This window comes from Pan troglodytes, chromosome 19 (assembly GCF_028858775.2).
Source record: "Pan troglodytes isolate AG18354 chromosome 19, NHGRI_mPanTro3-v2.0_pri, whole genome shotgun sequence".
NCBI classification, from domain to species: Eukaryota; Metazoa; Chordata; class Mammalia; order Primates; family Hominidae; genus Pan; species Pan troglodytes.
In genome coordinates, this window is record NC_072417.2 from 74,848,648 (window position 1) to 74,861,672 (window position 13,025).

Sequence of the window (13,025 nt, forward strand, 5' to 3'; positions counted from 1 at the left end):
ACCTCAGCCTCTCGAGTAGCTGGGACTACAGGCATGTACCACCACACCCGGCTAATTGTCGTATTTTTAGTAGAGGTGGGGTTTCACCACGTTGGCCAGGCTGGTCTCGAACTCCTGACCTCAAGTGATCCACCTTCCTCAGCCTCCCAAGTGCTAAGAATCAGGAAATTTGAAGGCAAGTCATTTGAAATCATCCAGTCAGGAAAGCAAAAAGGAAAAAACAAAATGGAAAAAAAAAAGTGAAGGCTTATGACTTCATTTATGACTTGACTTATGGGGCACCGTCAAGCTGACCAATATACACATTCTGGGAGTCCTAGAAAGAGAAAGAGAGAAAGGAGCAGAACGCTTATTTATAGAAATAATGACCGAAAACTTAATAAACCTGGGGGGAGGAAAATGACATCCAAATACATGAAGCCCAGCGAACCTGAACAGGATGAACCCAAAAGTCTGTACCAAAACACTTTATAATCAAAGTGTCAAAAGTCAAAGAAAACAATAGAAATTTGAAAACAGCAAGATAAAAGCAACTTGTCATATACAAATGAAGTCCCATAAGACAGTCACTAGGCCGGGCATGAAGGCTCATGCCTATAATCCCAACACTTTGGGAGGCAGAGGTAGGAGAATTGCTTGAGCCGAGGAGTTTGAGATTAGCCTGGGCAACATAGTGAGACCCCATCTCTACAAAAAAAATTAAAAATTAGCCAGGTCTGGTGGTGCATGCCTGTAGTCCCAGCTGAGGCTGAGGTGGGAGGATCACTTGAGCCTGGGAGGCTGAGGCTGCAGTGAGTCATGATCATGCCACTGGACTCCTGCCTGGGTGGCAGAGTAACACCCTGTCTCCAAAAAAAGAGAAAGATTTCTCAGGCGACATCTTGCATGCTGTAAGGAAGTGGGATGACATGTTTGAAGTGCTGAAAGAAAAAAACCTGCCAGTGAAAGATATTATATCTGGTAAAGCCATCTATCAAAATGAATAAGAGGTAAAAACTTTTCCAGATAAGCAAAAGCTGAGGGACTTCACCACTAAACGTGCCTTACAAGATATGCCAAAGGAAGCCTGCTAAACAGCAACACAAAAGCATAAAGTTTGCTCGTGAAGTTAAAAGTGTACACAAATACAGAATAATATAACAACAGTGATACATAAATAATGTTTAATTCTATACAGAAGTTAAAAGACAAAGTATGAAAATAACTATAATAGTATGTTAGTGGATACACTATATAAAAGGATATAATTTGTGACTTTAATAATAAAATGTGATGGGAAAAGTAAAAGTGTAGAGTTTATACAACTGAAATGAATTTGTTAGCTGAAAATATTGTTATAACTATGTTTTATGTAAGACCCCTGTAACCACAAAGGAAATATCTATAGAAGGTATACAAAAGAAAAATGAGAAAGGAATCAAAGCATTTTTCTTCAAAAAATTAAAAAATGAAAAGCTTTTAAGACCAGCAACAAAGCAAGGATGTTCATTCTCACTACTTCTATTTAGCTTAGTACTAAGAGTCCCAGCCAGACTATTAGGCAAGAAAATGAAATAAAAGGAATCCAAATTGAAAAAGAATAAAGTGAAATGATCTCTCTTTGCAGATGACATGATCTTTTATGTGGAAAACCCTAAAGATTGAAAAAAAACCTGTTAGGACTAATAAACAAATCCAGTAAAGTTGCAGAATACAAAAATCAATGTACAAAAATCACTTGCAATTCTATACACTAAAAACAACCAAAAGAGGAATGTAAGAAAACAATCCCATTTATAATAGTATGAATGAAGCTGGAAACCATCATTCTCAGCACACTACCGCAAGGACAGAAAACCAAACATGGCATGTTCTCACTCATAGGTGAGAACTGAACAATGAGAACACTTGGACACAGGAAGGGGGACATCACACACCGGGGCCTGTTGTGGGGTGGGGGGAGGGGGGAGGGATAGCATTAGGAGATATACCTAATGCAAACGACGAGTTAATGGGTGCAGCACACTAACATGGGACATGTATACATATGTAACAAACCTGCACGTTGTGCACATGTACCCTAGAACTTAAAGTATAATAATAAAAATAAAAATTAAAATTAAAAAAAAACTCAAACCAGGGAAAAAAAATAGCATCAAAAATAATAAAATACCTAGGAATAAACAACTAAGGAGGCAAAAAACCTGTACACTGGAAATTATAAAACATTGCTGAAAAACAGTAAAGATAACACAAATAAATGGAAAGATATCCCATGTTCACAGATTGGAACACCTAATATTGTCAGAATGTCCATACTACTGAAAGCAATCTTTTTTTGAGACAGAATCTTGCTCTGTCGCCCAGGCTAGAGTGCAGTGGCACGGTCTTGGCTCACTGCAACCTCCGCCTCCCAGGTTCAAGCCATTCTCCTGCCTCAGCCTCCCGAATAGTTGGGATTACAGGCACCCGCCACTGCACCCAGCTAATTTTTGTATTTTTAATAGAGATGGGGTTTCACCATGTTGGCCAGGCTGGTCTCGAACTCCTGACCTCGTGATCCACCTGCCTTGGCCTCCCAAAACACTGGGATTACAGGCGTGAGCCACCATGCCCGGCCGCAATCTAAATTCATATGGAACCACAAAGGACCACAAATAGGCAAAAGAACCTTGAGAAAAATGATAAAAGCTGCAGGCATCATACCTCCCGATTCTAAAATACATTACACAGCTGTAGTAGTAAAAAAAGTACGGTACTGGCATAAAGAAAACCATATAAGCCAATGGAACATAATAGAGAGCTCAGAAGCAGATCCACACATATATGGTCAGCGGATCTTCAACAGGGTGTCATTGGGGATTGATATGCTTTGGTTATTTGTTTCCTCCAAAGCTCATGTTGAAATGTGTTCCCCCATGTCATAGGTGGGGCCTAGTGGGAGGTATGTGGGTCATGGGGACAGAACCCTCATGAAAGGCTTGGTGCTATGATTGTAGACTTTCTGAGGTCCTCATTAGAAGCAGATGCTGATGCCATGATTCTTGTGCAGCCTGCAGAACCATAAGCCAAATAAATCTCTTATCTTTATAAATTATTCAGTCTTGGTGTTGGCAATGATTGTTTGGATATGACACCAAAAACACAGGCAATAAAAGCAAAATTAGACAAGGAAGACCATGTTAAACTAAAAAACTTCAGTGCAGCAAAGTAAATAATCAGCAGAGTCAAAAGGCAGCCTATAGAATGGGAGAAAATAATTTGCAACGCATATATCTATAAAGAGTTAATCCCCAAAATATATAAGAAACTCCTATATCTCAATAGAAAAGACAAACAAAAAAACACACCAAAAACCAAACCAAAAAAACAGATACGCAAAGAAATCCAAATAACCCAATTAAAAAATGAGCAAATGAAAAAATGTTTCTCCAAAGAAGACATATGATTCGGCCAACAGCTATAGAAAAGATGCTTAACATCCCTATTCATCAGAGAAATGCAAATCAAATCCACACTGTGCTATCACATTATACCTGGTAGGAGAGCCATTATGAAATTTTAAAAAGAAAAAGAAGAAAAAAGGAAATAAGCATTAGGGAGGATATGGAGAAACTGGAACCCTTGTGTGCTATTGGTGGGAATGTTAAATGGTGCAGTTGCTATGAAGAACAGTATCAAATCAAAAAATTAAACTTAGAACTATGATGATTCGCCAAATCCTACGCTTGGTATTTGTTCAAAAAAATTGAAATCAGCATCTTGAAGAGATATCTGCATTCCCATGTCCATTGCAGCATTGTTCCCAATATCCATGAGGGGGAAACAACCTAAATGTCTACTGACAGATGAATGGATAAAGAAAATATGGTATAATGTATACATAAAATAAAATATTAAGCAGTCATTGAAAAGAAGGAAATCCTGCAACATAGATGAACCTTGAGGACATTATGCTAACTGAAATAAGCCAGTTACAGAAGGAAAAATACTGCATAATTCAATTTATATGAGGCATCCAAAACAGTCAAACTAATAGAAGCAGAAAGTATAGCGGTGGTTGTCAGTGGACGGGGGGGAGAGGGAAATGGGGCATTGCTGTTCAGTTGGTGTTAAGTTTCAGTTATGTAAGATTTAAAAGTTCTAGATATCTGCTGTGAAATACTGTGCTTATAGTTAACAATATTGTACTGTGCACTTAATAAGATAGTAGAGGTCATGTTATGTGTTTTTCACCACAATAAAAATATGAAGATTGTTACTAGTTTTTACTCTAAGCCCAGCTGAGATCTTACCAGATATATAGCGACTTGGGTTATTCCTAAAGCGATCATCCACTAGAATAAGAGCTCCCCAATCATTTCTGTGTCTAATACATCTAGAAAAAATAGGGAAAAAGTCAAATAATTATAACATCGGAAATAAATCCAGTTTTCCAGTGGGACAGACAGAAAATTGGAAAAAAATCAATTTTATAGATTCCTTTAAACAATTTGTTATTATCAGAAAAGTTACAGAAGCTATCCAACACAATGTACAAACTAGATGTATTAAAAATTCCCTACTTTTTCCAAATACAGATAACTTGCATCCAAAATGTTGTATTTTATTTTGCACTCAAGAAAATTATAGAAAATATATTCTAAGATCTTTCTTAGCCACATAGACTGTTTTCTTTTTTTTACCTTAAGTATTATAAATAATTGTAGGTTTTATGTAAAGGTCCTTTTTACTAGTTTGATGAGAGTTTTAAATCATGAATAAACATTTAATTTTGTCAAAAATATTCTAAAATTCAATTGACATAACATGTAGTTTTTCTTCTTTTGACTGTTAATATGGTAGATTACACTGGTTCATTTTCAAACACTGAATCATCCTTGCATTCCTAGTCATGGTGTATTATTCTTTTTATAGGTTGTTGGATTCAATTTGCTAGTTTAAAAAAAACACATTAAAAATAAAAACATACTTTTTAATAATTATTAAACAATTTTAAAGTGTACAATGCAATGTTTTTTGGTATATTTACAAGGCTGTATAACCTATACCACTTATCTATCCCAGAACATTTTCACCACCCCAAAAAGAAACCCTGTGCCCACTAATTGTTACTCCAAATTATCCCAATTATTCCCCATTACCTCTGGCAACCACTAATCTTTCTGTCCTTAGAGAGTTGCCAATTCTGGACATTTCATTTAACGGGAATCAGATAATATGTAGCATTTTGTATCTGGCATATTTCACTGAACATGATGTTTTCAAGATTCACTCATATTGTATCATTTCTCCGTACTTCATTTATAAGTTAATGTTTCCACTTTTTGGCTAGTATGAATGATGCTGCTATAAACATTTGGATACAAGTTTTTATATGAATACATGTTTTTTATTCTCTTGGGCATACACCTAGAAGTGGAATTGGGGAGTCATATAGTAATTCTATGTGTAACTTTTTCAAACACTGCCATACTGTTTTCCAAAGCAGCTGCACATTTTACATTCCCACCACCTACGTACAAGGGTTCCAAAATCTCCACATCCTCACCATCATTTGTTATTGTATACCCTTCTAAAAATATATCTACCCTAGAAAGTGTGAAATAATATTTCATTATGGCTTTGATTTGCATTTCCCTAACAACCAATGATGTTGAACATCATTTTTTACGTGCTTACTGGCCATTTGTGTATCCTTTTTTGGAGAAGTCTGTTCAAATTATTGGTCCATTTTTAATGGCCCATTTTGTCTTTTTATTATTAAGTTGTAAGAGTTCTTTATATATTCTGGATACTAGATCCTGCTACACATGATTTATAAATATTTTCTCCATATGTGAGTTGTCTTTTCCATTTATTGATACTGTCCTTTGAAGAATAAAAATTTGAACTGTAACAAAGTCCAATTTATCTGCTTTTTCTTTGGTTGCTTGTGCTTCTGATAGCAGATCTAAGAAACTATTGCCTAATACAAGGTCAAGAAAATTTATACCTCTGTTTTTGCCTTTTTCTGTCTTTGATCCACTTTAACTTTTGTATATGGTGTGAGGTAGGAGTCTAATTTCATTATTTGCACAGATATCCAGTTGTCCCAACACCATCTGTTGAAAAGACTATTCTTTCTTTGAGTTGTCTTGGCACTCTTGTCAAAAACCAGTTCACTGTAGATGTATGAATTTGTTTATGGACCCTCAATTCTACCCATTGATCTATACATCTGTCTTTATGCCAGTACAACATAGTCTTGATTATTGTAGCTTTGTAGTAAGTTTGAAATAGAAAACTGTTTGTTCTCCTAGTATGTTCTTCTTTTTCAAGATTGTTTTGACTATTCTGGGTTCCTTGCTTTTCCATAATAATTTTAGAATCAGCTTCTCAATTCCTGCCAGAAAGTCAGCTGGGATTTTGATTAGTATTGTATTTAACCTCTATATCAATATAGGGGAGTGTTGATATCCTAACGTTAAGTCTTCTAATCCATGAACGTGGGATTCTTTCCATTTATTTAGAATTTTCTTTCAATAATGTCTTGCAGTTTTCAGTATACAGATCTTTCATCTCCTTAGTTAAGTATATTTCTAAGTATTTTCTTCTTTCTGATGTTATTTTAAATGGCATTTTTTAAGTTCATTTTTAGATTTTTGGCTGCTAGTGAATAAAAATGTCATTGATTTTTTAATATTGGTCTTGTAACCTGAAACCTTGCTGAACCTATCAGTTCTGTTATTTTAAAAATGGATTTCTTAGAATTTTCTTAGAATGTAATATATCATTTGCAAATAAAAATAGTTCTGCTTCCTCCTTTCCAATCTGTATACCTTTCTTTCTTCTTCTTGTCTCACTGCCCTGGTTAGAACCTCCAATACAATATTGAATAGAAGTGGTAAGAGTGAAAATCACTGTCGTGATCTTGAACTTAGGAAAAACATTTCAGTCTTTTAAGATTAAGTGTGATGTTAGCTGTGAGCTTTTAATAGATTACCTCATTAAAGCTAAGTAAGTAACCTTATATTCCCACTTTGTTGAGTATTTTCATCATGAAAATGTGTTGAATACTGTTTTATGCTTTTTTTTTTTTTTGCATCTTGAGAAGATCATGTGGTTTTGGTCTTCTTTTAATATGGTGTATTACATTAATTGATTTTATAAAGCATGTTGAACCAATCTTGGATTGCTGGGATAAATCTTACTTGGTCATGGTGTATAATCCTTTTAGTATGTTGCTGATTCTGTCAATGGCTTTTATTTCTATAGACATATGAAATATTGCTGTACAATCTTCTTTTCTCGTAATGTATTTTACTTGTTTTAGTATCAGGTAATACTGGCCACATAGAATGAGTTGGTAAATATTTCTCTTCCATTTTTTGCTAGAGTTAATGAAAGATTAATGCAAATTCTTCTGTAAATTTTTGGTAGAATTCACCAGTGAAGCCATTCGATCATGAGGCTGAGGCAGAAGAATCACTTGAACCTGGGAGGTAGAGGTTGCAGTGAGCTGAGATCACGCCACTGCATTCCAGCCTGAGTGACAGAGTGAGACTTCGTCTCACAAAAAAAAAAAAAAGGCCAGGCGCGGTGGCTCACGCCTGTAATCCCAGCACTTTGGGAGGCCAAGGTGGGCAGATCACGAGATCAGGAGATCGATACCATCCTGGCTAACACGGTGAAACCCTGTCTCTACTAAATATACAAAAAATTAGCCGGGTGTGGTGGCGGGCACCTGTAGTCCCCAGCTACTCAGGAGGCTGAGGCAGGAGAATGGCGTGAACCTGGGAGGTGGAGCTTGCAGTAAGCTGAGATTGCGCCGCTGTACTCCAGCCTGGGCAACAGATAGAGACTCTGTCTCAAAAAAAAAAAAAAAAAAAAGGGGGAAGTGTTTTGATGACAAATTCTATCTTTACTTGTTATACATCTATTCAGATATTCTATTTCAGCTGGTCGCAGTGGCTCACACCTGTAATCCCAGCAGTTTGGGAGGTGGATCACGAGGTCAGGAGTTCAAGATCAGCCTGGCCAACATAGTGAAACCCCGTCTCTTCTAAAAATGCAGCCGGGCATGGTGGCAGGCACCTGTAATCCTAGCTACTCAGGAGGCTGAGACAGGAGAATTGCTTGAACCTGGGAGGCAGAGGTTGCAGTGAGCCAAGATCATGCCATTGCACTCCAGCCCAGGAAACAGTGTGAGACTCTGTCTCAAAAAAAAAAAAAAAAAAAAAAAAAAAAAAAAAAAGAGATATTCTATTTCTTCTTGATATATTCTCAGTATTTTGTGTCTATCTATGAATTTGTCCATTTAATCTAAGTTATTTGTCATCACACAATTTTTGAAGGTATTCTCTTATAATCCTTTGTATTTCTGTAAGGTAGTAACATCCCCTCTTTCATTTCTAATTTTAGTGAATTAGAACTTCTCTGTATTTTCTTTGGTCAGTCTTGGTACAGGTCTGTCAATTTTGTTGATCTTTTCAACAAATCAACTTTTGTTACCTTGGTTATTCTCTACTGTTCTTTGAATTCTCTATTTCATTTATTTCCTTTTAAATCTCTAGTATTTCCTTTAATTGCCTCGCTTTGGGTTTAGTTTGCTCTTTTTTTTTCCTAATTCCTTAAGGAGGAAGGTTAGATTATTGATTCCAGATGTTTATTCTTTTAAAATACAGATGTTTACAGTTTTTTTTTTTTTAGACAGAGTCTCGCTCTGTCAGCCAGGATGGAGTGCAGTGGCATGATCTCAGCTCACTGAAACCTCCGCCCCCTGGGCTCAAGCAGTTCTCCTGCCTCAGCCTCCCAAGTAGCTGGGATTACAGGCATGTGCTACCACACCTGGCTAATTTTTGTATTTTTAGTAGAGACGGGGTTTCACCATGTTGGCCAGGCTGGTCTCGAACTCCTGACCTCAGGTAATCTGCCCGTGTTGGCCTCCCAAAGTGCTAGGATTACACACATGAGCCACCACGCCTGGCCTAGATGTTTACAGCTTTTTTAAGTTTCCCTGGGAGCAGTACTTTCACTGTGTCCCCCAAATTTTGGGACATTGTTTCCATTTTCATTTATCACAATGTATTTTTCAATTTTTCTTCTGATTTCTTCTTTGACCCACTGGTTGTTTAAAAGTATATCATTGAATTTCCATGTATTTGTGAGTTTTCCATTTTTCCTCCCATTATTGATTTCTGGTTTATTTCATTGTAGTCAGAAATAATACTTGTAATGATTTCAACCTCTTAACATTTATGGAACCTTATATTTTATGGATGAACGGATGGCCTATCCTGAAGAACATGCCACGTTCACTTGAGCAGAATGCATATTTTCCTGTTGTTGGGTGAAGTGTGCTACAGATGTCTGTTAGGTTTGTTTGTAGTTGTTGGTTTGTAGTTTTGTTCAAGGCTTTTATTTTCTGTTGATTTTCCTTCTAGTTGTTCTACCCATTGTTGAGTAGGGTATGGTAGTCTCCAAGTATTACTAAATTATTGATTTCTGACGCTTTTTGCTAGATGTGTTTTGGGGCCTTTTTGTTAACTTCGTATGTTTATAATTGCATATTTAGACTTGTTATACATTCTTGAGAGAATGGTTTTTTTTTTTGTTTTTTTTTTTTTGAGACAAGGTCTTACTCCAGTTGCCCAGGCTGGAGTGAAGTAGTGAGGTCATGGCTTACTGCAGCCTCAACTTCCTGGGCTCAGGTGATTCTCCCACATCAGTCTCCTGAATAGCTGGGATTATAGGTACACGCCACTACACCTGGCTAATTTTTTTGTACTTTTAATAGAGACAGGGTTTCATCATGTTACCTAGGCTAGTCTTGAACTTCTAAGCTCAAGCGATCTGCCCACCTCAGCCTCCCAAAGTGCTGGGATTGCAGGCAGAATGGCACTTTTATCATTATAAAATGTTAATTGTTTCTATTAACTTTTTTTTGTCTTAAGGGTCTATTTTATCTGATATTAGTATAACCAAACCAGCTCTCTTTTGTTTACTATTTGCATGGTATGTCTTTTCCCATCATTTTATTTTCAACCTATTTGTGTTTTTTAAACTAGTGTTTCTCTTGCAGACAGCATATATCACATTGTTTTCAATCCATTCAGCCAAACTTTGCCTTTAGATTGGAGTATTTAATCCATTTACATTTAATGTAATTACTGATAAGGTAGGATTTACTCAGCTATTTTGTAAAATACTCATTTTGCTATTTGCTTTCTATATGCCTTACGTATTTTGTTCTTCTGTCTTTCCATTACTTTCCATTTTCTCCAATAGACACTTTCCAGTATATAATTTTAATTCTCTTGTCATTTACATTACTATATTTTCTTATTTTTATTAGTGGTTGAAGAGTATAATAAACATATCAACCAGTAATAAACTAGTCAGGAAAATTGCCAACTTAATTTCAATAGTACAAAAAAATGGTCCTTCTGTTCCCTCATCTGTCACCTTTGGGTTGTTATTGTCATATAAATTATATCTTTAAACATTGTATGCTGGTGCAAAAGAATTAACATTGTAGGTTGGATTGTTTACCCCTAGAAAGGTCTGTTTAAAGGTGGTCCTGGGCTGATGAATGAAAACTTAGATTCAGGAGGGTACCTGTGATTGACTGATAAGAGTGTCTCACCGTGCCTGAACTGTTTGAGTAAACAATATATTAATGCTGAATACTCATTCTCCTTTTGAGAGTCTAGTCTTCTGGAAACTGCTAGGCAGAGGCTGCCTATATGACCAGCCCCAGTAAAATCCCTGGGTGCTAATTAGCTCCTCTGATTGGAAATATTTCACACATGTTGCCACAACTCATTGCTCGGGGAAGTGTGTCCTGTGTAACTGCACTGGGAGAGGACACTTGGAAGCTTAAGACTGGCTCCCTAGACTTTGTCCCATGCACATGTTTTGTTCTCTTTGCTGACTGTGCTTGGTGTCATTTCACTGTAATAAATCCTAGCCATGTATACAGTTATATCCTGAGGCTATCTAACTGTTCCAAGTGAATTGCTGAACCTGAAGGTGGTCTTGGCAACCCACAAGACAATCACCACAGATTTACAATTATTGTTTTATGCAGTTGCTCTTTTAAAAAATCAAGAGTAAAAGAATTATAAGCAAGAAGCACCTTTATATTAACTTTTACATTTACGTATGTCGTTAATTTTGTGGGTATTCTTTATTTCATCGCGTGCATCTGACTTACTTCCTAATATCCTTTCATTTCAGCCTGAAAGACTCCTTTTAGTATTTCTCATAGGACAAGTTTGCTACAGAGTAATTCTCTTGGTTTTTGTTTATTTGGGAATGTCTTAATTTTTACCTTATTTCTGAAGGACAGTTTTGTTAGATATAGTATTCTTGGTTGACAGTCATTTTCTTTCAGCACTTTGAACATGTCAATTAACTGCTTCCTGGTCTGGAGGATGTTTTGTATATGATGAGTTATTTCTCTCTTGCCGCTTTCTAGATTCTGTCTTCTGGCTGTTTGATTTCAACCATCTAGATAGGAATCTCCCTGAGTTCATCCTACTTAGAGTTCGCTTATCTTCTTGGATGTATAAATTAACGTTTTTCATCAAATTCGGAACGTTTTCAGCCATAATTTCTTTAAATATTCTTTCTATTCTTTTTTCTCTCCTCTCCTTCTGGGACTCCAAATATGCATATGTTGGTACGCTTGATGAGGTTTTACAGGTCTCTGAGATTATGCTAGTTGTTCTTCATTCTTTTTCTTTCTGTTCTTTAGAGTAAATAATCTCAATTGATGTTTAAGTAAATCAATTCTTTCTTCTGCATTCTTAAATCTGCTGTTGGGCCCCTGTAATGAATATTTCATTTTAGCTATTATACTTTCCAACTCCAGAATTTCAATTAGGTTTTTGTTAAGCAAATTTTATCTCTTTATTGATATTCCCTATTTAGTGAGGTGAGACATCATTCTCATAGTTTTTGACACAGTTTGCTTAGTTATTGAATGTATTTGAACTAGCTTTCTCTCCTAAGGCATAGCTTTGTCTACTAAGACAAACGTCTGGGTTTCCTCAGGGAGAGTTTCTATTATTTTTTTCTCTTAGTTATACTTTCTTTGTTATGTGTCATGATTTTTGTTGAAAACAGTACATTTTAAATAATATAATGTGGCAAATAAAGAAATCGGATTATTCTCCCTCTTCAAGGTTTTTTGTTCTTGTAATTTTTCTAAAATAATCTTGTAAAGTCTGTATTCTGTCATGTGTGGTCATTGAAGACTGCTCGGTTAACTTAGTAGTCAGCTAATAATTAGACAGAGATTTCCTTAAATGTCTAGAACCATCATGTCTCCCATTCTTTGCCAAGAGTCTCTGCATATATTGGGGCATAATTTCAATCCTCAGCACTGTAGGTAATAACTCTGATCTTGTTTTCACTTCCTGCTTCAGCAGAGCACCAAGGTGATAGCTTAGGGCCTTTTCAGGTCTTTTCTCAGCATGTCCACATCACTGGTCACATGCACTCTCCTACACATATTCCCACTAAAATCCCAGGAATATGTCAGAACTTTAAAAGCTCTCTATGGACATCGCATTCCTCAGCTTTTCTCTTTACATTTTTTGGCTAGCCTCTCACTTGCCCCAAATGTCATTCATTGTCTCAGGCAACTGTGAAGTTAAACAGCTGGCTGGGTGAGCTCTGAGTCAGGTCAAATAAAGATAGCCTTGTGAGTGGGGTCTTCCAGGAAACTCCCAGGTAGGTCACATAATTCTCTGGAAATGTACTCCAGACCTGTTTTGCTCCCTCCAATGACTGTCAGGTTGTTGGCTTTCCTCACGATTTCAGGCGATTGGTTTTTAAGGCTATTGTGAACTTGGAGAGAGGTGAGAACAGAGCAAGTTAAAATACCGCAAAGCTTACTGTTCTTACTGCAATTCAGCTATTTTTAAGGAGTAAATTCTTCCTAGAATGCTGTAACTTTTGGTTAATACCCAGAGTTTTGATAAAGTTGCTTCTAACTTATTTTTGCCTATTTTCTCATTGCTTTTAGAAATTTCAGAGGTCTTTGTTCTGCCATTTTT

The 13,025-nt window shown here is 36.4% G+C and overlaps 1 protein-coding gene across 11 annotated transcripts in view; it reads right to left on the reverse strand.

Annotated features, from left to right (window-relative positions):
• The window catches only part of BRIP1 (BRCA1 interacting helicase 1), a 183,653-nt gene that overhangs the window by 7,882 nt on the left and 162,746 nt on the right, over positions 1 to 13,025 (reverse strand). For all 11 annotated transcript variants that reach the window (XM_063799129.1, XM_063799127.1, XM_063799125.1 and 8 more), the window contains one exon: positions 4,275 to 4,357. In XM_063799129.1, coding sequence (XP_063655199.1) covers positions 4,275 to 4,357 — 83 coding nt within the window. The remainder of the gene's footprint in view (positions 1 to 4,274; positions 4,358 to 13,025) is intronic.